This window comes from Podarcis filfolensis (genome assembly GCF_964270895.1).
Source record: "Podarcis filfolensis genome assembly, chromosome: Z".
In the NCBI taxonomy this organism is placed as follows: domain Eukaryota; kingdom Metazoa; phylum Chordata; class Lepidosauria; order Squamata; family Lacertidae; genus Podarcis; species Podarcis filfolensis.
The window spans coordinates 17,854,614-17,879,680 of NC_139617.1; the positions used below are offsets into that span (position 1 = coordinate 17,854,614).

A 25,067-nucleotide genomic window follows, 5' to 3' on the forward strand; every position below is an offset into this window, starting at 1 on the left:
CTAAGCAACTGCTCCATTTTAGCCAACTGAAATGGAACTAACGTCACAACTTCCGCACCTATTTCCCTAGCCCCCTTCTATTCTGAGCCACTGCCACATTACTGTGGCAGCGAGTTCCGTAGCTTTATTGCATTTATTATTATGCCACCGACGTACATGATCCTTTGCTAACAACTTGAAAGGAAGATGGCTCAGCGGGCCAGAGAACTGCAAAAGCAAAGGATTCTGGGAAACTGACACCTTTGACCAGAAGCAAAGAATTAGCATACAAACGAGGACGAAGAGAGACTGGTGGACGGACCCACCACTGGCAGCACACGCCGTTAGATACACTGCAGACGTCCACAATCGCCCCAAAGGGAAGCTGTGCTTGAAGTTCTACGTAGTTTCCTCCTGCTTAATGAGTTTTCCCACAATACATGCGGCCCTGTCCTCCCTTACGGCTTCCAGGCCTTTAAGCTCTCCGCAAAGCACTCCGCAGCTTTTTCCACCCCTGCTAGCAAAGCCCAAGCCAAAGCAGCCGCCCCCTGGTGGCTACCACAGCTGACAAACTGGACAGTTGTGCCTTGCTCCATGCCACTACGGAAGACTTGTCCTCACTCAGGCTGAAGAGGGACGCCTTCCTGCAGCCGACAGCAGGATTAATTTGGCAAGCCTGCAAGAGCAATTGTCCCTCTTCTTTCCAATGGCCTAAAAGGGTTTTGTTTTTGTTTTTGTTTCTTAAAAAAAGATGCCAGAAAGGAGAGGGACAATTGCTTGTTATTTCCTCTCTGGTAAAGCACTGCCTTTTAAATTCTAGGGAGGAGACGGCTGCAGCGTAAGTTGTTCAAAGGGCACTCCACAGACTTAACAGCCGTTCAGCAACAAATAAGCAGGCTAAGACGCTGGTGAGGTCTATTTTGACAACCTCTAGGGAAGTGAAGTTGGATGGGTATCCACCAGGGGTGCTTCAGGCAGAGGCAGAGCTGTGTGCAGTTTTTGCAGCACTTAGTGCAGGATGACAAACTTTAGACTGCAGCACATGGTTCAAAATGCATGGTCAATGCTTGGCAAAACCTCAGAAGACCCGAGGAAGGGAGACCTCCCGTCCCAAGTTCACACTGTTTCCATGGGCTATTACTACTGCACATGCACAGAAACATGGTGGGCAAACTAAGAGTGCTGGCAACCACTGTGAGCAGCGGGGGCACACAGGATGAACGATGTTTCCCTCTCTGTCCCTTACAACCCTCCCAGTCACAGGTATTGGCATGGACTGGCTCAGCCCACAAATTTGTGTTTTTTATTTACCAGCCTGCCCCACGGCCAGCAAGAAACATTGGCTACGCTTTCTTTAAGAATTGCATTCTGCCAAGCAGGTTGGCAGAGGAGAGGCAGAAAGGTCCATGCCTCCTTTGCGAGCCCACTCACTCGCCTGCATGGGATTCCTGGTTGCCCATGGCGACTAAGCGAATTGTTAAATGCGGAGCTGCCACAGGGCCAAGTAACACTAGCCTGACAGCGCAGAAGTTGCACCAAGGGCTGCCGCCTTGAGGATCCCTGCCCTGCAGCCATGCCCTGTGCCCGTTCCCGGTGGCTCCCCTTCGCTACCTGCTTTCATTTTCCGCCGCTTATGGCAACAGCTCGTGTGCTCCTCTTTCTCCCGCTCTATCAAGTACTCTCCAGTCTGGTACTTCCAGCTTTTCTGCCTCCTCCTCTTCTTCCTCTTGATGTGGCCGCTCTCCTCCTCTGCCTCCTTGCGGCTCCACAGCTGCCGAGTGGCGTCCACTTGCCACGGCATCCCCTGACTCTTGCGCGAGTGGAAACTGCTCTTCTCTGACCGCGACCGCTCTCCGTCTTTGCAGCCGGAGTGGAGGGAGAGGCGGTGGGATTTTCTCAGCCTGCGATGCCTCAGGGCAAGCTCATCCTCTCCCTCGACATTCTCTTCTTCCTCTTCCACCGGTGGTAGAATCTCCTGGCCACACTCCTCCAACATGTTAACAGAAGAGCCTCCCATGCTTCCTACAGGAAGAAGGAAAGGAAAGGACTCCCTCGCTCTTCAATCAGAATTAAGCACTACACCTCGGGATCTCAGCTTTAGTAACAGCTCCCTCTTTCGTGCCCAATTTTCCCTCTCGGAATCCCCTAATATATAATTCATTTCACAAGTAACAACAACAAAACAATTAGCAAATCCAGATGCTGATTTTTCTTCAAAATTCACACTGAGGAAGAGACCTGTGCAACTCAAAAACCTGCACACTTGGTTTCAAAATTAAATTGACCCGAAGTACAGATATTGCTTGTCTCTTTCTGCATGGTTGTTTAGGGACTGGGGGACCGAGGCAGCTAAGCTAAGAAGATTTCACACAACACACAAGCATATGTTTCAGACAGACCACAACCCGCTGAAAAAAAGCCAGGTTCCCCTCCCCCAGGTCGAAGGAATCAGCCACTCACCTGTCTGGCTGCGTGTCCGGCTGCTCAGCACCACAGGAATGAAGTCCCGGAAACTGTTCTTTGATTTCTTCTCAACAAAAGCTGAGGAGGATTGTTTGGTTGGGGGGAAAGAAAAGGAAAAAGAAGAGAGCTCTGAAAACTAAACTGCCATCTGGAAAAATACAACTATTGGTCCAGGGAAGCTGCACATCCTCCGTCCTGCCCCCATCCCCAGAGGAGATCTTAGCCACAAGCAGGTGTGAAGCTGGGAAAGTGAGCCCACAAACCCAAAAGAGGGTTTTCAGACACACAACTCGAGATTAGGGAACAACAGATCAAACTGTGCATGGGTTCAGTCGTTCAGTCTGCTCTGTCCCACTTCCACATTAATTGGAAAATATACTTTAAATTTTTCATTTCTATCCCGCCCACATAAAATACACATTTAAAACGTATTTTGGTACCCCCCCAGGTGCAAAACCCAAAGGACAGTTGTGTTCTGATTTGCATTATCATCAGCTTGTACCCTCATGCCCAGCTCAACAGGCACATGGTCCTGCCGTGGTTGCACAAACAAAAACTGAGGTAGAGGAAATTGCAATAAAACAAAATAAAAACCTGCATCTAAGTTGTCTAATAGGCTTGATGTTTGTTAAACCTTTGCTTACACGTATTTTGCTTCCTCACAAGAAAGGAAAATGCTAGGCACGCTACTGTATTTTAAGGAAGCAAGCCAGAAATTCAGAGAACGGGCCTCATATACCCCAGAGAGGATGGACAGAAACCCTTCACACTGCAGGTAGCAGCTCTGCCCTTTAAGGGGGGCTCACTCCCATTTCAATCCCTCTCTCAAGAGATAGGCAAAGATGGGCCGTGCCCAGCAGAGAGAGACCCAGCGTAGGAGATTCTTCCATGGATGTTGGACACTTTTAGGAAAGGTAATCGCCAGAGCCCAGACCTGGCTCCTGTACCTTCTTCGCAGCTGTGCCCATGATGCCCTGGAGACGCCTTCCGGCGCTTGCGCTTGGCACGGGGGCTGCCATGCTCCTTCGTGGAGCCTGACCGGCTCTCTTGCTTGCTGACCTCGTGGGAGCTGTGGTACTTCCGCCACTGTGGACACAGAAGAGACACACTGGCGGTGAGAGGAAGCGAGAGGTCTTTGCCAGGTTTGTTCCACGTTATTTCCCCCCCCCCCACGTTTGTACCCCACACCTCCAGCGCTCCCATGTCCCCAGGGCTGCTTGCAACTGAAATGAAACTTCAGAAATACAATACAAGGCAGAATAAAACTCTGGAACTGAAATGCTAGGGAGATCCAGCAGATTTTAAAAAGGCACAGCAATAAAAACCACTACCCCAATCTGCTTAGCAGGTAAAAAAATAAAGAAATAAAATTAAAACCTGGGAAAATGGAAAAGGTCTTAGCTGGTGATGAAATGACATCAAATCAGGTGCCACCTGGGGGAAGTGTTTATATATATATGGGAATACCTGAAAAGGCTTCTCACTGCCCTATTGCCACTCACTTAGCCTTTGAAGGGCAGGTCACCTCAGAAAGGCTACAGAAGTGAACTTCAGTCACAGTGGTAGGGAGGAAGACAGTCTAAGAGATAATCTGGGTTCCAAGCCATGCAAGAGCTTTAAAATGATAAGCACGGGCCACTTTGAACTGAACTCTGAAAGGAATCAGCAGCCAGGCCGTGGCTTCTTAATGGCTGCGTCTCAATCAAGCAGCTGCTGGCAACAGGGCATGCACTTGGGGCAATTAAAACAGACTTGCCCTAAGCCATATGACACAGCCAAGTGCCTCTGAGCCTCTTCTGACGTCACATGCTCCATCTAGCTGCACGAAGAAACCTCTGACGCAAATAAAGTCAAACCCAGGGAAAAGCCCAAGGCATTCTGATAAGGCTGGAACCACCAGACAAAACTAGAAACGCTTCCAAGACCACATCTGGGATTCACACATCAGCCTCACCTCCAACTAGTGTGTTACACAGAGATTCAACCTGGCTACAGTTTTTTAGAGGACAAACTGCATTTTAAAATGTAACATCAGAGGCATTTGTCATGTAATTATTTTCCCTGGATCTGTTCTGTCTGTTAGCTAAGATACAGCGAAAATAAGAAACTGAATAAAAAATAACCAATCAGGACATTCGTGTTAACAATGGACACTGATCCTAATAGTGCTCTCGTGCATCAAACAAGCACTTCTCATGAGGGAGAGTCACAAAATAATTTAAGATGCACAGTGTTATCACATGAAATTCCTGGTTCTGTCTGCTGTCCAGGCAAGATTCTCTCCTTCCTGTAGTATTGGAAGCAGCTCTGCAGGACCTCCATCAGCACTACAGGAGTTTACTTCCAACATCTTTCAAGTTAATCTTTCCTAGTTCATCTTTATCCTTGTCATCAGCAAGAGATTAGTCCTCCCTGAGGACTCCCTAACCCTCAGCCCAGTCTCACCCATGCCACCCCTCAGATGCTGCTCCAGGAAACGCTGGGTGTGAGCCCTGTTTTCACATCAGGGCAAGTCACTCACCTTGCGGGTGTGCAGGTTCTGGCTGTCCGGTTTGCAGGGGGCCTGAGATTCCTCACTGCCCCTGCACTTCTGCTTCTTGTGGGTCAGGCAGTCTGGCCCGTCATGCTGCCGCTTGGACTTGCAGGGGAAGCCCTCCTCCACTTTGATGTGGGCCACCCCCTTGAGCTTGGCTTTTGGAGGGCTTCTCGAGGCAGCCCCAGCATGAACACAAGTGGTGGAGGTGATCAGCACCTCTGGCTCCACCCGCTCCTTCTTCACGCGGCTGAGATCAACCTGGTGCACACTGCGGAGAGGGACTTCTGCCGCCGGCTGATCCAGAGATGCGTTGCTGCACTTCCGGTCCTTGCGCTTGCTCCCTGGGAGAGGTGTCTCAGAGGTCGTCCGCACGCTTGGCTGGCTAGCTAAGGAAAGGCCGTGAGATAGGTAGGCAGTCAAGACCTGGTTTTTAGGCTTGGCATCCCCGGGGCGCTTGCGGCTGCAGCCCTCTGGGGGAGCTTTGGGCTGCGGGGTGGCTTCTGCTGCCAAGTCAGCCTCGAGTCTGTCGGAGTCATATTTTGGGATGAGACCCTCTGAGCCCCTTTCGTCTGGGAGGCTGGTCTGAAGAGCTGGTGAGATGCACAAAGGGCTGGCTGTGTTCGGCAAGGCTGCCTTACAACCCTTGCCCTGAGAGGGGGCTTCGGGGGGCTTCTGGACCACAGCGGAGGACTCTATCGGCTGCACACCAGGGAACGTGGCTAGCTCGCCTGCGCCAGCTGGCTTGCAGGGGGCAACTTGACTCGGGCACAGCTGCCCGGCTGCCGAGATGCCGATGGAAAGCAGAGGGCCCTGATGATAAGGCGACCACCCCACGGGCAGCAGCTGGGGGCTGGCAGGCTTCCCGTTGACTGAGCACCGAGGGTAAACGCTTCCCTGGCTGGGGCTCCAAATGGCCAGCTCCTTTGAAGGGTGCAACTGGGCCCCTGGGACACCCCGGCCACGAAGGAGCTGCCTTGCGGGGTCAGGCGGCCCCTCTCCACCACTCTTCTTCCCAGGAGGCAGCCCACCACTGCGAGGCTCTCCCTGGTCAACAATGGAAATGAGCTCCTGCTTGGCGAGATGGCGGGAGTCCCTGCCAAGGCCAGGGCCGGAATCCTTGCCCAGCAGCACGGAAGCTGGGACTGGGTTGGCCACCCCAACGTAGGTGCCTGGGATGGTGCTGATGAGAGCGGTCGAGTTCTTCACCCAGGAGCCCTGCTCCCCATTGTGGAGGAAATCCGGGAAGATGACAAAGGGCGAAGCGGTGCCTGGGCCGCCAATGGCCTGAGCCACCCGCTGAGGTTTCGAGAAGACCGTGGTGAGCAGTGCTTTGCCACTGGTGTGCACCGGGGTCAACACAGGCATCGGGGGCGTCTTGCGCTGGCTCGGAGGAGGCAGCTTCTGGCGGTTTGACTTGGCGGAAAGGTCAAGGGGCATCTCGCTGCATTCCGGGGAGACCATCTCACGCTCCAGCTGTGGGGGGGATTTCAGCGGGGAGATGGAGGCCAGGACGCCCGAGGGAAGCTGTTCCGGGACTGCCAGGGCCCTGGTGAGCACGCTGGTGGCGACTGACAGCGGGACAGTGCTGGCACCTGCTGCCGCCGAGGCAGGCGTGCTGGGCGAGAGGTCCGAGCCATCGACAGCAGAGGAGGGTCCAGTGACCGCAAGGGCGCTGCTCTCCCCTGACGGGGCAGGGCAGTTCAGCTGGCTTGTCTCCACAGGCGCCACTTTGGGATCTGCGGCCAAAGGCCTGGCCACGGAGAAGGCATACGGGTAAGAGCGCAGCTCAGAGGGGGCGAGAAGGCTAGGCAGGCAGGGGTCTTGTGGGAAGGAGGGTATGACAGGCAGGGCAAGGGCTGACGGGACCCCGAGCGGACTCGGAAGAGGTGGGAGGTAAACCAGGGGCTGGCTGGGGGTGAGGACTGCTCCGGGTGGGAAGGAGAGGGCCATTTTTTGCATAGCAGGGGCCTGAGAAGTGGAGAAACAGACACTTTTCAAGGTGAAGGTGGCTGGGGCAGAGGTCAAAGTGCTGCAGCTGTTGGTGGCCGTGGCGGCAGCAGCTGTGGCAGCAGCTGTCAAGGTTGTGCCAGCAGCTGGGGTGCTCTTCTCCTTTGCTGGATGCTCACTCTCCAGAGCCTTTGGGCAAGCAGGGGAGACCTCTCCCGCCTCCTTAGCAGACGGCCGTGCACAGTCTGGGCTGCTGCTGCTCTCTGGCCTTGTGAGTCCGCCCTCCCTAACTTTGCCTGGGTTGGCATCGCCACCCTTCAAGGCCTTCTCAGCACAGTCTGGCTCGCAGGGCTGCTCCTTAAGTGCAGGTCCGAGTTCCTCCTCCACGATGCCCTCTGCCTCAAACCCTTGGGCACTGCCGCCGCTACTCGAAACTGCCGTGAGCTCCACCTGCAGCAACGAGGGAAGGCAGTTGCGTCAATAATATTACTGTATAAGCACGTTGCAGGTGTTTCACATGCAAATTATATCAGGAATCCTAAAGCAGGTTAGAAATCAGTTTTATTGTTTTGCTAGGGAGCCAAGGCAGATTGACTCGCCTAAGGCTACCCGGAATCAACAAGGGTGACCCACACCTCCACCTGGTACGCCAGGTGAGACCCTACCTCCCTTCAGACTTTCTCACCAAAGTAGTGTGTGCCCTGGTTATCTCCTGCTTGGACTACTGCAATGCACTCTACATGGGGATACCTTTGAAGGTGACTCAGAAACTACAACTAATCCAGAATGCAGCAGCTAGACTGGTGATTGGGAGTAGCTGCCGGAACCGTATAACACCAGTCCTAAAGGATCTTCATTGGCTCCCAGTGTGTTTCTGAGCACAATTCAAAGTGTTGGTGTTGACTTTAAAGCCCTAAACGGCCTTGGTCCAGTATACCTGAAGGAGCATCTCCACCTCCATCATTCAGCCCAGACACTGAGGTCCTCCTCCGAGGGTCTTCTGGTGGTTCCCTCACTGCAAAAAGCAAAGTTACAGGGAACCAGGCAAAGGGCCTTCTCTGTAGTTGGGCCCGCCCTGTGGAACGCCCTCTCATCAGATGTCAAGGAAATAAACAACTATTTGACTTTTACAGGACATCTGGAGGCAGCCCTGCTTAGGGACGTTTTTAATTTTGATGTTTTAGTATGTTCTGATATATGCTGTAAGCCGCCCAGAGTGGCTGGGGAAATCCAGCCAGATGGGCAGGGTATAAATATTATTACCACTACCTAGCAATTTCATGGCAAAGGCAAGAGTTGAACTGAGAACTGACCAGTTCTTGTTCTGGTTTGTTTGTTTGAATAACCACTATGCAACATTTGTTCGAAGAAAGCAACATAAGAATCCCTTTCCTGCTTCATCAGATCAAAGGTCCCTATTTGTCCCCAATATCTGATGCTTGGGGACAGACTGTCTCAGCACGTGGAGGTTCCATTTAGCTATCCTGGCTTAAGAAACAGGAATATCCTTTTGTACCAGGTTCAGATGACTGGCCCATCTAGCCCAGTACTGTCTTCTTTGACTGGCAGCAGTTTCCCAGAGTCCTTCCTAGAACCTGCAACCTGATCCTCTGGAATTGATGTGGATTGAGCCTGGGTCTATACACATGCGAAGCAGCTGCTCTACCTCTTGGTCAGGGGGTAAACAGCCATCAACAAATCTCTCCTTCTCCTCCATGAATGTGCATAACACCCTTTATATAAAAAAGTCACCCAAGTCCATGGCCGTCAGTCCACCCTGTGGCAGCCCATTCCATTTGAGTTGGCCAGATAATTAGCCACTTAGGCCCTCTGTATCTTGGCAAGAGCCAAAGCTTCCTCCCCTAGGTACAGCCACTAAGCTGCCCTTACCTTGGAAAAGCTGCTGCCAGTGCAGAAGTCAGGGGAGCCCAGATGCTGGGAGTTGCTGGTGTTGGTTTCTTCATCAGAAAGTGGGGCTCTCCTGCTGCAGGAAGAAGAGAAAGAATTGTGATGCTGAGAAACAATCTCCCAAGCCTGCAAGACCCAAAGCATCCCCCCACCCCGCTTTTGGGGGTATCTCTTGTGAGCAGATGCACGTAGGCAGGGGGCTTCGTCAGCCAGATGCAGTTCATGAGTCATACACAGCTCACACTTGTCCTAAAGGATGTGCAAGCAAGGCAAGGTTGGCTCCCCAACCTTCAGCAGGAGGCCTGTATAACTTAAGAGAAATTCAGAATCACTGAATGCTTCAATCTTGGTCTCCAGATGTTGCTGGACTAACCCCCCCCCTCAGCCATGAGGCTCCCTGGGTGACTTTGGGCTGATCACTCTCTTTCAAAGTAGCCTACCTCACAGGGTTGTTGTGAGAATAAGCAATGGGGGAGAGAAGAACCACAAGTTACTTGGAGGAAAGGATAAAACCTTTATTATTATTAAACAACAAAGCCACACACATCCAGCAAAAAAGAGAGATTTAAAATAATTAACAGAGATCGTAAAATGTGCTGGCTGGTGCTGATCTGAGCCATAGTCAGCACATCTGGTGCGTACCAAGATAGCTACTTTAAAGCAGCAGTCTTCCAGCTTTTTCAGACCCAGGAACTTCCTTTAGCTCAATCATACATATGCTGACCCATTTATTATTTTTCTTACCATATATTTGTATGGTTGTAGAGCTACTGTTTTGACCCACTGTAGATAAGTAGTGGGTACTTGGTGCAACAGCTGAAGGCTAATGTCTGGTGCAGGGAACTTGTGTCCCTGCAGATGTTGCTGGACTGCAACTCCCATAAGCCTCCAGGCAACAATGAGGAATGGTGGAAGTTGTAGCCCCGCAAAGTCTGGAGGGCCACAGGTTCCCCAGCCCCACTCCGGAGTCTCTTTGCCTAAATCACCCTACAAATTAAGTCAGCTGAACTGCATTTCTGCAAACTGGGGGACACCCCTTTTCCCAGCATCCTCTAACGAGGAATCCGACCACCTCTCACACACCAGCTGCCCAACCTCTTCCTTCCCGGCCTGGGGAGGCCACACGCACCTCACCTCTCTTCGCTGAGGCCACACATGCGAATCCGCTCAGCGCCAGTCCAGTTGTGCACCCCGCTGTAGAGAGGCGCTGCAGAGATCATGACAGCCGCTCAGTGCCAGCCAGTCTCAATCCTGTCACGGGCTCTGCCTATTGAAAAAAACCAACGAAACACAAAGCATTAGGGCCAGATTTGACAGTTGCTGTTTTCAGCTTCTAAGGGGCAGTTCAGACAGATGAAGAGCAGGGGGGCAGTCACACTGACCCTTGGCTAAGGTGGGGTGCTGCCATGCACAAAGTTAGGCTGGAGGCAAGGGCATCTGCAGAAATGTTTTTGGGAAGGTGGAGTTAAAACACCAAAAAGGGGAAAGCAAGCTAACCTCTCTGCCGCACAAAATGAGAATAATTAGTTCTTGTACTTTTTTGCCTCATATCTCAGGCTTGAAACTTAGCTTGTTTAAAATGAAAGGTGGGGAATCTGGGAGTTATGGTTCATGGGGTGCAGGGTTGTCTCCTTTGTGGATGCCTATGGCTGGAAGAAGCATGGAACACTGCAGGAGAAGAAGTGCAAAAGGCAAAGGCACACACGTCAGCTTGAAATTCCTTGAGTGGAGTTCTGTTCAGATAAAGAGTCATTTCCTCTCCGCACTGAAGCACTGCCAGGCAATTAATTAGCAAAGCAATTCTCAGTACAACTATGCAAGACATGAGCTGTTGAATTTCCAGACTGGGGCCACAGTGGGAAGACCATACAGGGATTGTGGGAAACCCAAAGAGGGGAGTACGGTAACTTCTCACGATGAGGAGAAGTTAGAACAAAACACAACACCAAGGGAAAATTCAAAGTCACTAGGAAGCTGTGTGGTGTAGTGGTTAGAGCTTGAGATGAAGGAGTCCCAAGTCCAAATCCCAATTACCCATGAACCTTGGGCCCATCATCATGTATTAACCTAACCTACCTAACAGGGTTGTTGTGAGGATAAAAATTGGGCAGGGAGGAGCATCATCTATGCCACCAAGATCTCCTTGGAGGAAAGATGGAGGCTGAATGCAGTATATGAAATAAAGGGGGGGGGGAGAGAGAGATGAGGGAAGCAAGTGTGAACTCCTTTGCCCATGTTGTTTCATGTACCGACCGTATCAGTGCTTTATATAGTTATCAAAGAGCTTGCAGATGTGTGGGGGACTTAACGTGCACATTCGGAGGGCGAGAAGAAAGCAAAGTACCATACAAAATGGGAGGCGGCGCTGGGGGAGAAGCAGAGAGCACAGATGGGACAGGATCTCCGCGGACGAAAGATGCCAAAAGCAGAGGCCAAGGCTACACGGGCAGCCGTGCGTTTGCCGAAAGCGCAAGGAAGGATGGGGGTCAACAGCAGAGGCACGAAGGCCCCTTGAAGGATGCAGCAACAGAAACGGACATTGTTGAGTGCATTCTTTTTTTGTTGTTCCCAGGGAGGATGTGGGACGTGAGCCAGGCAGAACCATTCCCAGGGAACAGAGAAAAGGGGAGAGCAGGAATCCCTCGCAACCAGGGGAACAAAACCCAGGGATTGAAAATTGGGTAGGGGGGGGAGAGAGAGAAAGAGAGGGGGGGCATAGAAACACACACTCCAAACTAGGCAGTACAAGTGCAAGTTCCCAAGGAACTACAAGGAGTTCCCTTCTGGGCAGGCTCCACAAAGGAATTTGCAGAAGTGCCCTCGACCAAGCCCACTGAGAAGCCACCCTGATGGCAAGCACCCCTTCTTGGAGTCAGGAGCCTTGAGAAGCAGCAAGCACCTTCTTTCCCAATCCTCAGTATGCCACTCCCTCAGCAGGAAGCCAGCCATGTACACCTCTTGGGGTCCTATAATGTCATCTTGTGTAGCCTGGCAAATTAGCATGACCCAAAGCTCCCTCTCTGCCCATCTACAGTGAACCATTACAACAAAACAGAGGCACCAGGAAAGCAGCTCGAGCCTACAAATGTTTACTCGGAAGTTGCCCTGCTTTCGGCACAGTTGAGGCTAACTGTGAAGAGGATGCTGCAATCTGTAGGGTCTTCCAAACTTAGAAAACACCTTAGCAATGGAGTTTTGAATATAGCTCTCATGAGAAAGGGGAAAGCTGCCTCCCACTTCGCCTGTTTTCTCCATTCCCCTGCCTCAGCTGCCTTTTTCAGAAGCCTGTTCCAATTGCCAGAGATGAATCCAATTCGGAACCCATGCAGAAATGCTTGCTGTTTTCCTGTTTCATTGCAAAGTTATTCAAGAAGTAACACACTCGATAATACAGGAAAGGTCATCGCCTGGGAGTGCTACACTTGGTCCAGGATGCTGAGGGCTGCTGGAAGCATAGAAGGGATTTTGGTAGCTTACCCATAGAACCAATTCAAAGCACAACTGCATATGCCATTTAAGCTTTTGCAGGGGTTAGTCCTGCAAGTCAGGGAGGGGTGGTGAATCAGCGGAGGAGCACCGTGCTTTGTATGTGAAAGCTCCCAGGTCCAATCTCTGGCATCCCCAGGTAGGGCTGGGAAAGAGCCCAGCCCCAAATCCTGGAGAGCTGCTACCAGTCAGGAAATGGCCTGCTACTCATTCATCAATAGTTCTTGTAACCTGCCCTTCATCCCAAAGAGCAGCACAGGATGGCTAACAACATAACATGAAAATAACTATATGACACAACTGCCTATCAGTACAATAAACAGCACCATATAGACCCAACACCCTTTGGTCCCCACCCTACCCCAAATGCCAGGGCAGATTGGTGAGTTTCTAAATTTTGCCCGAATATGACCAAAGTGGTGGATGAACCGATGATACTCAGGAGAGAGTTGCATAAACAGGGGGCTGCCATGCTTCCTTTTACTGTATAAGGCAGCTTCTTATTTTCCAAAATCCTGGTGCAATGGCAATAGAGTAATAGCTAGTCAAAACCTAATGGATGGGAGGTGAGGTCCGCCTTGCTGCAGAGAGGTGCAACTGTGCTCACACACCCCTTCCTAACGGTCAGGAAAGATGCAAGAGGGAGCTTGTGCTGGAACCAAGAGAAACTAGTCTCAAGATAGTCTGGAGGAACACCTTGATCATCCATCTGCACAGGTGGGAGGAGCATTGCTCAAACAAACAAAAGGACTTCTCTAGATTTTTGTCCTCTTCAACCTGGTCAATTTCAGGGGGCCTCTTGTAGGCTGTGGCATTAGAATTAAGGACCACTAGGCTTTCCATAGTTAAAACCACTCAAGGCAGCTTACAACATGAAAAATATTACATAATTACAAAAATAGCAAAAGTAGCCATAAACAATAAAAAAGTCTGAAAGTACACAACTGAACTAAACAATTTCCACAACGTACCTCATCAGTGAAGTCATGAGCACCAGCCATTACACTCACACAACCACATTCCAGACAGCACTCTAAATAGCAATCCTTTACCCAGCTGAGCAAAGAATTTAAAATTTCCCAACAACAATATGGTTCCATCAGTGTTTTTCAGGAGGGATGGGGGTGATGGTGACTGCAATACCCTTTCAGAACAGAAGCAGTTCCTCAAGGGAAAATGCCCTGATCCTGTGCAAGAGATGAGCCACAGCAGCACATTTCTTGGTCTTCAAAATAAACATGTGAAAAGGAATTCCAACCCCAGATGGAACTCAGTGGGTCATCTAATACAATCTCAGTGTAATCTTAGTCAAATGCAGTTGGTACAAGTGTCATCCTGGACCTGGAAAACCCATGTCTGAGTCCGTGTTAAGTCATGAAGCTCACTGCAGGACCTTGGCTTAGTCACTCATCCTCAGCCTGTGCTACCTGACAGGGCTGTTGTGAGAATAAACTATGATAACCCTCATGCATATTGCCCATAACTCATCCTAGCAAGAGCAGGATACAAACATGATTGATGGTAACAATAAATGACCTCCTACCCTAGGAGACAAGATCTCTTAGATGACATCCAGGAAAGACAGGAAGTTAACTCCATTGCATAACTGCTCTCCAAACTCCTTAAATCATTTTTAGTCTACATCTATCCTGGAAGCTACAAAGCTAGGGAAACGGCAGAAGTTGGATTCTAGCACATAATTATACAAAATAGGGTGCACAGGACACCAATGTTATATAAATGCTGGTGCCTGGAAATTTTATGTATTTTCCAAAGTCTGGATTCAAACCCATTGCTTTTTGCTTTGTCCTCAGTAGAAATGATGTCTGATATCCCTAACTTTGCATAGATCTGTTCCTGCCCAGATCTGTTTTCTGCAGAACATGTATTTCATCCTGGATATCATGGTCTGAATTTTCTGCTGAAGGGTCCAGACATACTCTGAAGGGTGCCAAACAGGTGAAGGGGCCTCACAATGCTACTGGCTGGAACAGCAAGGAGGTCTCTTCAATAGAAGTGATTAGCTTAGTCCTAGCACAGAGGAAAGGGCAAAATTGGGACAAGGAAAAAACCCTGTGTGTTCTTGCCTAAGATGCCCTGAAACTCTGTCCTAGGGACAGATGGAAAAGAAAGAAGGAATAAAATACCAAAAAGGATGAAAATCTAAAGGAGACGGACAAAAAGAAGTGTCCAGAGAAATTGTTTTACAGTTTATGCATTTGTAAAAGGAGGGTTGATTTTTGCAAAATAAAATCCCCAAAAAGCAGGATGCAAAAACTCCAGCAGTAAAGTTTCAAACCGCATGTTGCCTTAACTTATCTTACTTTAGCAAAATAGCTAAATTTATTGTTTCCCTTGTTTCTTCTCCTCCTACACCATACTCCAAATGATCAAACACTATTTTATCTGAACAATGACAACACAAGCTTTTCTAGCCATAACACACCATTCACAGATTATCAACACCAGCTCTGGTTTTGGACAATATTTGGCCTCCATTTGACACAACAAAAGACAAGAGTCAGCTTTCCTGCTGTCCCTTGGAGATATTCTAGCCTCTCTTTTTTTAATGTCTCTCCCTTCACTTCCAAGTGGGCCATTTGAATTTTACACTGAATGATCCAGAAAGCTCAAATCGCTGGTTGCCATAGGTGGCAATGGACAGGATAGGAACACTAATAATAATTCAGGTTTGTGCTTTAAGAGGCTCAAAGCACTTAAGATACATTATTTCAATAACTCATACAACAATCCTGTAAGTTAGGTCAATTTTATGATCCAGGATGGGTAGAAAAGCAAACAGCAGTTTTCCTAAGGGACAGAACCTCGTTCACGAAAGAACAGAATTTGAACTGGAGATTTCCTAAATTCAGTCTCAAAGCCCTTATATTAAACTTGCCTCGGAAAAATGACCATTAGTAATGGACAGATCTGCCCAAGTCTGTCCCTTTCCTTTCCACTGGCACCCAATCATAGGTCTGTTCTGTCCTATTTTGTGCAATTCTTTTTTAAAGATAGCATGAAAAACTTGTACTTAAATTATATGCACTGCCCCAAAATATGTATTTTTCAATGCTTTCCAATGTATTTTCCACAAAAGATACATTTTACATGTGCTTTAACCATCAACAACACTTGTCTGTGCTCTTTTTGCGCACTAAAACTTCATTGCAAAATCCAGTTAAGAGCATTCTCTAATGAGGACTTGTGTTCCAATCCACAGACAAGTTTAGGACTGTTGAACTGGGTCAATACATTGCAAAACAAAAAACGAAAAAACGGATTGATTGAATTCCTCCTCCATCCCAAAAGACTATAGAGCAGAAACTGGAGAACCTATGGCTCTTCAGAAGTTGTTGAACTCTAGCTCCCATCAGCCCCAGCCAACACGGGCAATGGTCAGGGATGATGGGAGTTGTAGTCCAGTATGTTCTGGTGGGCCGCACGCTTCCCACCTCTGCCACAGAGGAAAAACCAATGTCTGAATAAAGCTTTAGATGATGTTGGAACATATTTACTAATAATCAGGGCAAAATTTACAACATACATATATACTGTATGTTATAAAGCCAAGGGCTTGTAGAGCTTTGAGAGCTTCAGTGGCTGCCACAAAAAGTCAAAATTGACATCTCTGCTGGTGCTTGCAGAGACAAAGGCCAAAAGGAAATGAGCTCCGTCAACAGTTAAAGGCCAGACGGATTAACAACATTTCTTATAGCTCTTGTGTTTTCAGGTCAGCCCTCCAGATGAAGAAAGAGGTTTATTCTCAACCTGCAATCTCTTTAAATTAGCCTTTGACGGACACATAGTACATAAACAAGTATGCTCCTGAATCAAATTCCATATATGACATTTTTCTTTTTAAATATACTTTCCAGCCCCCACCCCATGAAAAACAGCAACCATCATGTAGGAAATAAATTCAGCTTGCAAAAGTTGCCAAAACTTTAGCAATATGGAAAAGATAAAGTTACCCTATTTACTTATGCTGCACCTTATAACGACCTGGAAATCTTGACGTTGAGAACTTAAGTGAAGCAAGGAGTCCGCACTGGCAACCTGCAATTAAGCACACAACACTTCTGAGAGTGTACAGAGTGCCTCTTTCTCCTCATGAAGTGAGAAAGAACACAGCTCCCATTCTACACATCCAGGTTGAAGGAACAAAGTTTATAGGCCTACAGTCGCTTGAAGTATGGCACTACTTTTAGAAACAAACCACCACTATACCCAGTGGAAGGCCTTATCACGGTAGTGTCAGCAACCACTTCCAACTGGCTTCAATAAAGGCATGCATTTGGAGCGCAGGATCAGAGTGGAAGTCCCCATTTAAAACCAGCTCCTCCCCTCACACTCTGCTTGCGAGTATGTATACAGAATGACTGCCAAAGCAATCTTTGCCTGCACACCTGTTCATTCCCTTTTATTAAGGGTGCGCGGCCAGGACAATGCACTCCTAAGCATGTAAAGGCAATAATGCATCTCCACCGAAGCCAGGCACTTGCAAACTTTCCAACCGTCTCCAGGTAAAGCTTCTCTCTTACTCACACTGTGCAATGGCACAGAGAGAACGAACCATCACTCGCTTGCTCACTGCAGCCTGGCAAGGGAAGCCTCACCGTGGAAACCTGTCGCAGCTGCAGATTAACATCACGTTTCTCAAAAACACAAGTCAGGCTACCAAGACCGGGAAAAGCCTCCTCCAGACCCCAAGCACACACACATTGTCCAGCCAATGACGCGATGCCTGCAGCACATCTTCCCACCCCCACCCTGCAAACCACCCTCCATCCCCATTTCAGCTTCAAAAAATGTCCCATCCCTTCACTCTTCCCCGCTGCCACTGCCAGGCTCCGATTTTCTTGGCAGGCTGAGAACTACACGACAGTAAACATGCACAACGACTAGCTCCGGGGGCTGCCATTTGTGGGGCCAACCTGGAGGCAGAGCCCTGATTACAACAAATTGGATGGGGGGGGGGTGTTGCTTATGTGTTACCTGGACAAGGCAAGGCAAGGCAAACTGGGACGGCATGCAAAGCCCTAACTCTATCCTCCTCACCAACACAGACACACGGACATCTCTTGTGCTTTGCAAGCATTTTCAAGCTACCCTCCCACCGAGACATTGGATTTTAAAGGGCAGGCCCATTCCAAACGGGCTGGCCAGTTACACTGCAAAGATGCCAACCAATACTTCCCACTCTTCCAAATAGGGCAAAAGTTGTCCCCCTCTTTCTGAAAACAAGCTTATGCTCTCTTCCCTTCCTGCGGACACACTCTCTACCGAGACTCAGAGAAATCAACCTCCGGGAGAACGAGTCGCCTCCGTTCTGCCTTCAGCAGCCCATCTCTGCCTCCCGACCGTCTAACATTTGGTTACTCCTTCCGAGTTTAGCTCGCCGCCGCGCCGCGTTCCTCCTCTCCTTTCCCCCCGCGCACCACGATCTAGGCTGCCCGTCCCTTCGGGACCGTCACGGGCATCGCCCTTGTCTCTTGTTGGAGGGAGGGAGCGGGGTAGGGGAAAGAAAGAGGGAGGCGGCGGCGGCGGAAAACAGCAACCCAAGACGCCTGGAAGGAAGCAGACGGGAGGGACCAACCAAGCTTGAGTCTCTGCCATTCAGAAGTGTATATGCCATTATCAGGTCTCTTCTATCGGCGGATCGCGCCGCAACGTGCGCCCGGAGTGGGTGGCCGCTGAATTATTCCCCCTCCTCGCTCAAAAAATTAAGCCCAGAATTTAGACGGGGTGGTGCAGCTCAGGCTCCCCATGCCGAAGGCTCACCGCACGCTCGGGATGCGCAGAGACTCGCGCAGACCACCGTATCCGCCACCGAATTCGCCAGAGCGAAAAGGGTGTCGACCCCCTCTGTCCGCCCCGTCGATCGAAGCAGAGGAGAAATGGAAAGAGAGAGTGAGGAAGAGGAGGGTGGCGGTGGTCGAAGTAGTGGGGGTAAGCCCAAGCACCCCTTCCTGAGAACAGAAAGTGAAATAATCTGCCTGCTAGCCTGAAGCGACGATCGCTTCCTCCCTCGCCGTCGGGGCCGGAGCAGAAGCGGCCCTGCTGTCACCATCCTGTCCTGGACGGGACCTTACCGCGAAGCGAGGACGGGAGGGGGGGTCAGGAAGGGAGAGAAAAGGGCCGCGGTCCAAGGCCCGCTCCCCGTTTCCATGGAAACCTCACTCACACGCCGCCCCCCCTTCCCTCCCCGATGGCGACGGAGGCGGCGGGGGGGGGGGAGAGGAGAAGCGGGCCCGGGAAAGGGAACCGCCGGGGACCGTCCACACGCACCTGCTCCCAAGGCGGGCCCCCGCCGGGGTACAAGGGGCATTCGATCCCGAAGGAATCCAGCCAAGCGGAGCCGGAGGAGCACAAGGGCCGGCCAGCGCGGCTCCACCGATCAGCAGCGCAGCGCAAGGAACAGCGGCGGTGGCGGCACTGGCAGCGGCAGCCCGAGTGTGAGGACGAGAGCGAGCCGCCGCCGACTGCTGCTTGCTGCGGGGCCTGCCGGGAAGTGTAGTACGGTCGTCCGGCCGCCCCCACGCCCACCCCGAGCCGGGCCCTGCCCTGCGGACTACGCCTCCCAGGCTGCACCGCGGCGAGCCCTGCCCGTGCGGGAGGGGTGGTTTGCTCCGAGCCAGCCGAGTCCGGAGAGGGAAAGAAGGGGGGGTGGAGTGTTGGGGGGGGTTGAGAGGGGGAGGGGCCTCGCGCCCTGCCCGGAGAGGGGGAGAGGCTGGGCGAGGGCGGGGGGCGAGGGCGGAGACCGTCCTCCACCCGAGGGGAGGGAGAGATAAGAAGGGGCGAAGGGGAGGAGGCGGCAGCTGCTGCTGCGCCTAGGCTCTTGCTCGCCTCCCCTCTTTCCACCCCCCCGGGGTTACCCATTCACACGCACAAAACCAAGTCCTCGGGTGGTACTGGGCACCCATCCCAAAAATATGCACTGTTAGCTGTCCACACCGATGAGGTCACGGGACTGGAGAGAGAAAAGAGGAGGGGTCGGGGTACATCAAACATTGCGGTGGGGGGGAGTTAGGTGTTTTCTGGGGAGAGATCTACAATTTTGGGTAATCAAGCGGGGGCCTGAAAAGATAAAGGGGGCGCAAGGAACCCGCGTGGCGTTAAGGGAGGGGGAAGTGGAAGCCCCGAGTGCGCACGGAGCCCAAGAGGGTCAAGCGGCGGATCAGCCGAGGGCTCCGCGGTGCCTAGATTGGCGAGCGCGCCTCTCTGCGCAGCGGGGAAAGAGAGGCGAAGACCGGAGCGGTGCTGTCCGGTGGCTGCACCGACGGAGACAGCCCGCAAGCGACTCGGGAGGGCTGCAGCACGCGGATGGGAATAAGCAGGGTGCCCGTGCCGGGGGTACCTGGATCAGCCCGAGCTGATACTGCGCGCGTTCCAGGCTCCGCACCTGCGCTGGGTGGGCGCCCCCTCGGGGTTGCAGCGCAACGCGGCGTCCGAGTCTCTCTGTCTCCCGCTCGCTCGCTCGCTCGCTCGCTCCCTGGGCGGCGCAAGCCGTGATCAGCACCGGCGCGCCCCGGGGAGCGGCTGGCCTGCCTACCTCCTTCCGTCGCCTGCTCGGCTCCTCTCGGGGATGCGGCCGGAGGGAGGCGCCCCAGCTCGGCCGGAGGATCGGTTGCTGGCTTTGACCCCCAGCCGGCCGGCAGCGTCCGTCGCCTGCCTGCTTGGCGGCCACGCTCTCCTTCACGGGCTCGCAGCGCCTGCCCTAGAAGTTGCTCGAGCTTCGAAGGCCGCGATCGCCGGCCAGGCCCGCGCGAGTCCCACCTCGCGTCGGCAGCACAAGCAGAAAGCCCACGCCGCGCCGCCCTGCTCAGTCCGGCCCCCCTGTGGGCCGTCTCGGCGACGATCGAGCCCGGCTTCCCTTCCCCTGGGCCCGTCGTCTTCGCCACTGCCCAAGGCCCTCCCCCTCTGCTCGGCCGGGACCCTCCTCTCGCACCCCAGTGCCTTCCCACACGCGCCGTCTTGCCCCCTACCCTAGCCCAGCGCCCTCCCTTACCAGGATCGCAGTCCATCTAGGACGAGTGGCGTTGATCCCGTTTCCCCTCTAGTTTCTCCCCCACCTTTTTTCTGGCAGCCCCGCACGTCTTTACACCCGCGTGTGCACACACACCTCTCCTTACCAGTGTGCCGTCCGAGCGACTCGATCTCTTTGCCACACCTCCGCTTTCCCGAGCTTTAAACCGACTCCCCTCTGTATGGACCCAGCGCCTTACATCGTCTGCCCTAGCCGTTCTTCCTGCTTTTTGTATTCCGCCTCAGGGCTAGGAGTTCTTTTTACCACAACCTGGTTGGCCGGCACAGGGAAGCCCACCCCCCACCGCCACCAAGCAGCAACTATGCAATCTGGGGCTATTAAAACTGTGCGACAGGGAAGTAAGCTAGTGGGGACTTACTCTCGAGTAAGCTTCCTGAACAGCCCCCAATAATTCTTTAAGCGGGAATTCTTCTAAAGGATCCTAAAATCAGGAGGAATGTATTGTATTGCATTGCATTTTGCAGCTTTGAGGTATGCTTTGCATTTTGCAAAAAACTTTTTACAGAGATGGATGGAACTGTGATCAGGCAAAACCCACCCAACAAACCCCAATCAACAACCCTTACTACTCCTGAAGACAAATAAGTGCCTTGAAGAGGATTGACTTCCCATCAGGATAGCTCCCTCTCTCCATTTATTATTTCTGCTCCTACCTCCCCCCCCCTTGTTTCTTGCTTTTACTCAAACTTCTCTAGGAAGGCCCATTTAAGATTCCTGACCAGGTGCTCAGAGCATAAAGTCCTAAGAGGCAATTCCACTACACTACCTTAAACTGTATGTGCCCCAATCTAGAGAGCATTGTGGACTGGGGGCTAAAATTAAATTTCCATTACCTCCTGTGCTCAGGGGAAGTTTACTTCTTGTATGACTTCCCTGGTTTATGTGCACAACGTGTTGTTCTTCTAGCAGTACAATATCTCTGTGCTTCTGCCTCATCTTCCTTACTAAATACCTGCTGAAAGGCCACCTGTATTTTATGTTTCTGCCAGTGGCCAAAATCACACAGGATGTGAAAGTTAGAACAAGACAGGTCCATGAAGATGACCTCCTGGGTGTTACTATTGGACAAAGTTGCTCAGATACAACGCCTTCCACCAGTGTACCTGTGAATTCAAAAGTGGTATGTTTCAGAAGTGAGGGGAAGAAATTTAACAAATATACAGCTAAGCCTGTAATTCAGCAACCAAAGCAACACCCAGCTCCAGCTGAAGTTTCTTGCATAGTAAGAAGACATCCAGGTGATTTTGTGTAAGATGTAGACCAGAATAGGATGAACTAGCTTAGAAATTGGGGAGAGGAACAATTTACCCCCAAGGAGCACATTGCCCTTTAACTGCTCAGTGGTGGATTTCCCTAACATGGATAATGGGCCTAATAAAATAACTTCTTTCTTTCTAGCCTAATAAAATAACTCCTTTCTTTCTAGATGTAATGGGCATAGCTGAAGTATACCTGCTCTGCTGATCTATGTCACTTTAAATACTGGTTTTACAGCTGGTAAAGCATAGTGGTTTGGGCTTAGTGCAGACCAAACCATGATTTGCACTAACTATGGAGTAGCACTCACAGACTCTCAGTGTTTCCACTGTGCTCCCCCAAAAAACATTTCTCTAAGGTTCCTGCAGTTCAGAACATGCTTGCTGTTCCCCTGGCATAAAGCAGCGAAAGAAGTCACATACATTTCCCACAAATTGAAAGCAAGGTAAGAGTTAATGGTACCCCAGCCAGTATAGGGGCCAATGAGAACCCTCTGCAGCGGGTGGGGTCAGGGCAAGATGAGATCAGCACCAGAGAAGGAGAAGATGTGGGTCATGTGAGCATTTTCTGTAGGTGAATGTTAGCAGAGACCAGATGGGTCTGGGAAAGGAGACCATGCCCTTTACACCTGTTACTCGACTACAGACCCCAACATCCTTGGCTATTGGTCATGATGGCTGAGGCTGATGGGAGTTGGAGTCCCAACATCTTCAAAGGTCCCACCACCACCTTTTTTAGTCTGACCTTGCTGGGGGAAATCACACCTTGACTGGAGAGCAGCTTTGAGATGGTTCTTGTACGTACATGTACATGGCTTGATTTTTCCACTGGACGGCTTAACATCAAATGATAGCATGCATGTCTGAATGGGTGAAAAGAGCTCTTATAACACCAACAGAACATTGGCATCATCTCATATTACCTCAAACACAATATTTGCGGTGGAAAGTGACTGTAGGGGCACAGCCTTCACTAGGGATGCTATGTTAGGTCCTGGAGATGTCAGGGATTCAACTTACGACCTTCTGCATTCAAAGCTGGTACTCTACCGCTGAGCTAGGTTTCCTCTTGAAAGTTCTATCTTTGGTGTTCTGCCTACCATTCACACATGCAAACTGCACGTCTTGTGGTGCAGTAATCAAGTGAAGAAGCATGCAAGTATGAATCAGACCTTCATCTATGGGAGTTGACCAGGCAGGCAGGCACACATATTTGCAAACACCAGATAACTGATAAATCCTTAGGCAGCTGAACTGATGGCTTGAATGAGAACAATACAAGAGCGGTGAGATCCTGATAGAGACTGAAGGGAAAGAGTAGGAGAAAGAACAAAACTTCTCCTATGCTGTTACAGTGGTGACAAAGAAAGGCCATGCAAAATTTTGCTAACTGGATGTCCTCCAGACATCGTAGACTGCAACTGCTATCAACAGCAGCCAGCGCAGCTGAGATTTTGTAGCACAAAACCTCTGAAGAACGCCAGGTTTGTGAAGGCTGCAGTACAGACTTCAGTGATTTAAGTGGAGGCAGTGTTAGAAACTCACAATATATAAGCCCGGTGCAAAATGGCTCCTAAAACCAAGGTTACAGGTCACCAAAATGGAATGTCTAGTTGCTATTTGGGGCAAGTCTTACTTGATTCTCAGTTAAACATCTAGCTAGTTCAGAGGACAATCTTGAGCTAGGTTTAGAATTTTGAGAACTTAAAGAAGAAAAGCCACTTTATCCAGGGACAGTCCACATATATACTGGCCTATTCTGACCTCTTTTTCTTAATGGTGACACGGATCATTCATAACGTGGGAATATTATTCACAACTGGGAGCAGGGAAGTGGAGTGGGGTATGTGAAGACAAGCGACAACCATTAACTATAATGTTGTTGACTGCTCCACCTCAGGCAGCACAGAAAAAGCATTTTGGTTCTGAAATTGACCTTAGTTTTCCAGAGGGGAAGGGCAGTAGTAATTAATGTATTGTGCCCATACTCCCTGGAGGGAGTAGTAGTGTGGTGCTGCTTTGACTCTGGGATGATTTATTCTGAAATAACAGCAGGGTAACAGAGAAATCCAAAATGCAGAAACCCACCAGTGGGGTGCGTGCACCAGTAATCCACCAGTGCTAAATTGGTGGCATGCAAACCTCTTCTGATATGTCAGATCATAGGCCTGGATGACAGCCTTAGCAGAATTGTTCAGCCTAGGTTAGCCTGGACTACACAGATATTCAAGGGTGCCTTTGAGCATGCACAAAGTACTTCCCTGCGGCACTGTGCATCATCAAGACATAAAAAACCCTAAGTTTAGGAGAATGAACTTGCTGACTGAAGCCGGGATTTCAAGCTTTGATATGATGCTCAGTAGCAGGTCATCTGCCTTGCATGTAGAAGGTCCCAGGTTCAATCCACAGCATCTCTACGCAGGGTTGGGAAAGACTCCTGCCTGAACTCCTCGAGAGCAATTGTCAGTCAGTGTAGACAATACTGAGTTACACTGACCAATGTTCTGACTCCATCTAAGGCAGCTTCCTGAGTTCCACTCAACATGAACAACCATCTGAGCATATGGGTCCAAACCCAAGAAAGTAGGCTCTCTGCTGAAGAGAAAAAAAGGAGAAGGCTTCATTTACTACGTCCAAATTATAATCAGTCTTGCTAGAAGAGGTGTGCTCAGATTGTTTCTTTCTCCTTTGATGGGTACGAGAGTTTTGGAACATTTATTGCCAGAAATGTCACAATCTTAGACTACAGATCACTCCCAAAGCAATGCTTCCTCATCAATTTGAACCTAACGTCCCAGGATTCCTGCATAAAGACCTTCTTAGACTATGTGTATGCCATGACAAAGTTGTGTACAGCATGTAGCTGGAAGTCTCCAACACAACCCTCTCAACAGTTGTTGATTAATAAGATTTGGGACATTAGGTTTAGGAACAAATTTAATTCAGCTTAACATAGGAAGCAAGGAATCCCCATTTTTAATAATAATGCAGTGTGGCTTTCAGTTTTATTTACTATATGGAAAGCCTTCAAGATTCTGATTAACTGCCAATCAAGTGCGGATGACTATATGATGTCTATATCATCAAATATAACATATGCATCAAATATCCATTCTCATTTTCTTTTCTTTCTTTTTTGAAGTAATTGTCCCACAAGCATGACATATATTAAGGATTGCAATCAGTGGGTTTCTTTATTCCTTTAGTCATCTTGTTGTGTTTCCATGTGCCTTGCATTCTGTTGCAGGCATTTTTAACTTTTATTTGAGGAAGAGGAAGAGGAGAAGAGGATGACAAGGCACCTCTTGAGATGGGGAGGGGAGAGAATACATAGCTAGACTGCACAGGATGTTCAGTTACGGTTCTTCTGTCTCAAATCTCCCCCCTGCACGCACACCCACACCCAGAGTTTTCTGCAATGCCCAGAAAACTGGGTTGGGGG

The 25,067-nt window shown here is 50.3% G+C and overlaps 1 protein-coding gene and 1 long non-coding RNA gene across 21 annotated transcripts in view; one reads left to right on the forward strand and one right to left on the reverse strand.

Annotated features, from left to right (window-relative positions):
- Nucleotides 1–25,067, reverse strand: part of BCORL1 (BCL6 corepressor like 1) — a 41,922-nt gene that overhangs the window by 8,636 nt on the left and 8,219 nt on the right. For 2 of the 20 annotated variants that reach the window (XM_083596681.1, XM_083596691.1), the window contains 6 exons: nt 9,968–10,100; nt 8,816–8,906; nt 4,964–7,375; nt 3,390–3,528; nt 2,440–2,520; nt 1,591–2,001 (listed from right to left, as the gene is read on the reverse strand). In XM_083596681.1, the coding sequence (XP_083452807.1) occupies nt 1,591–2,001; nt 2,440–2,520; nt 3,390–3,528; nt 4,964–7,375; nt 8,816–8,906; nt 9,968–10,053 (3,220 nt within the window). In that variant the 5' untranslated portion in view covers nt 10,054–10,100. Of the gene's footprint in view, nt 1–1,590; nt 2,002–2,439; nt 2,521–3,389; nt 3,529–4,963; nt 7,376–8,815; nt 8,907–9,962; nt 10,101–16,293; nt 16,379–18,103; nt 18,188–18,326; nt 18,479–18,610; nt 18,810–19,679; nt 20,226–20,330; nt 20,667–25,067 lie in introns of those variants that run through there. The other 18 variants (XM_083596690.1, XM_083596692.1, XM_083596685.1 and 15 more) reach the window with 18 other exon arrangements.
- Nucleotides 18,104–21,394, forward strand: LOC310754636. Its single transcript, XR_014543933.1, has 2 exons — nt 18,104–18,271; nt 21,359–21,394. It is a non-coding gene; the product is annotated as an uncharacterized lncRNA (long non-coding RNA).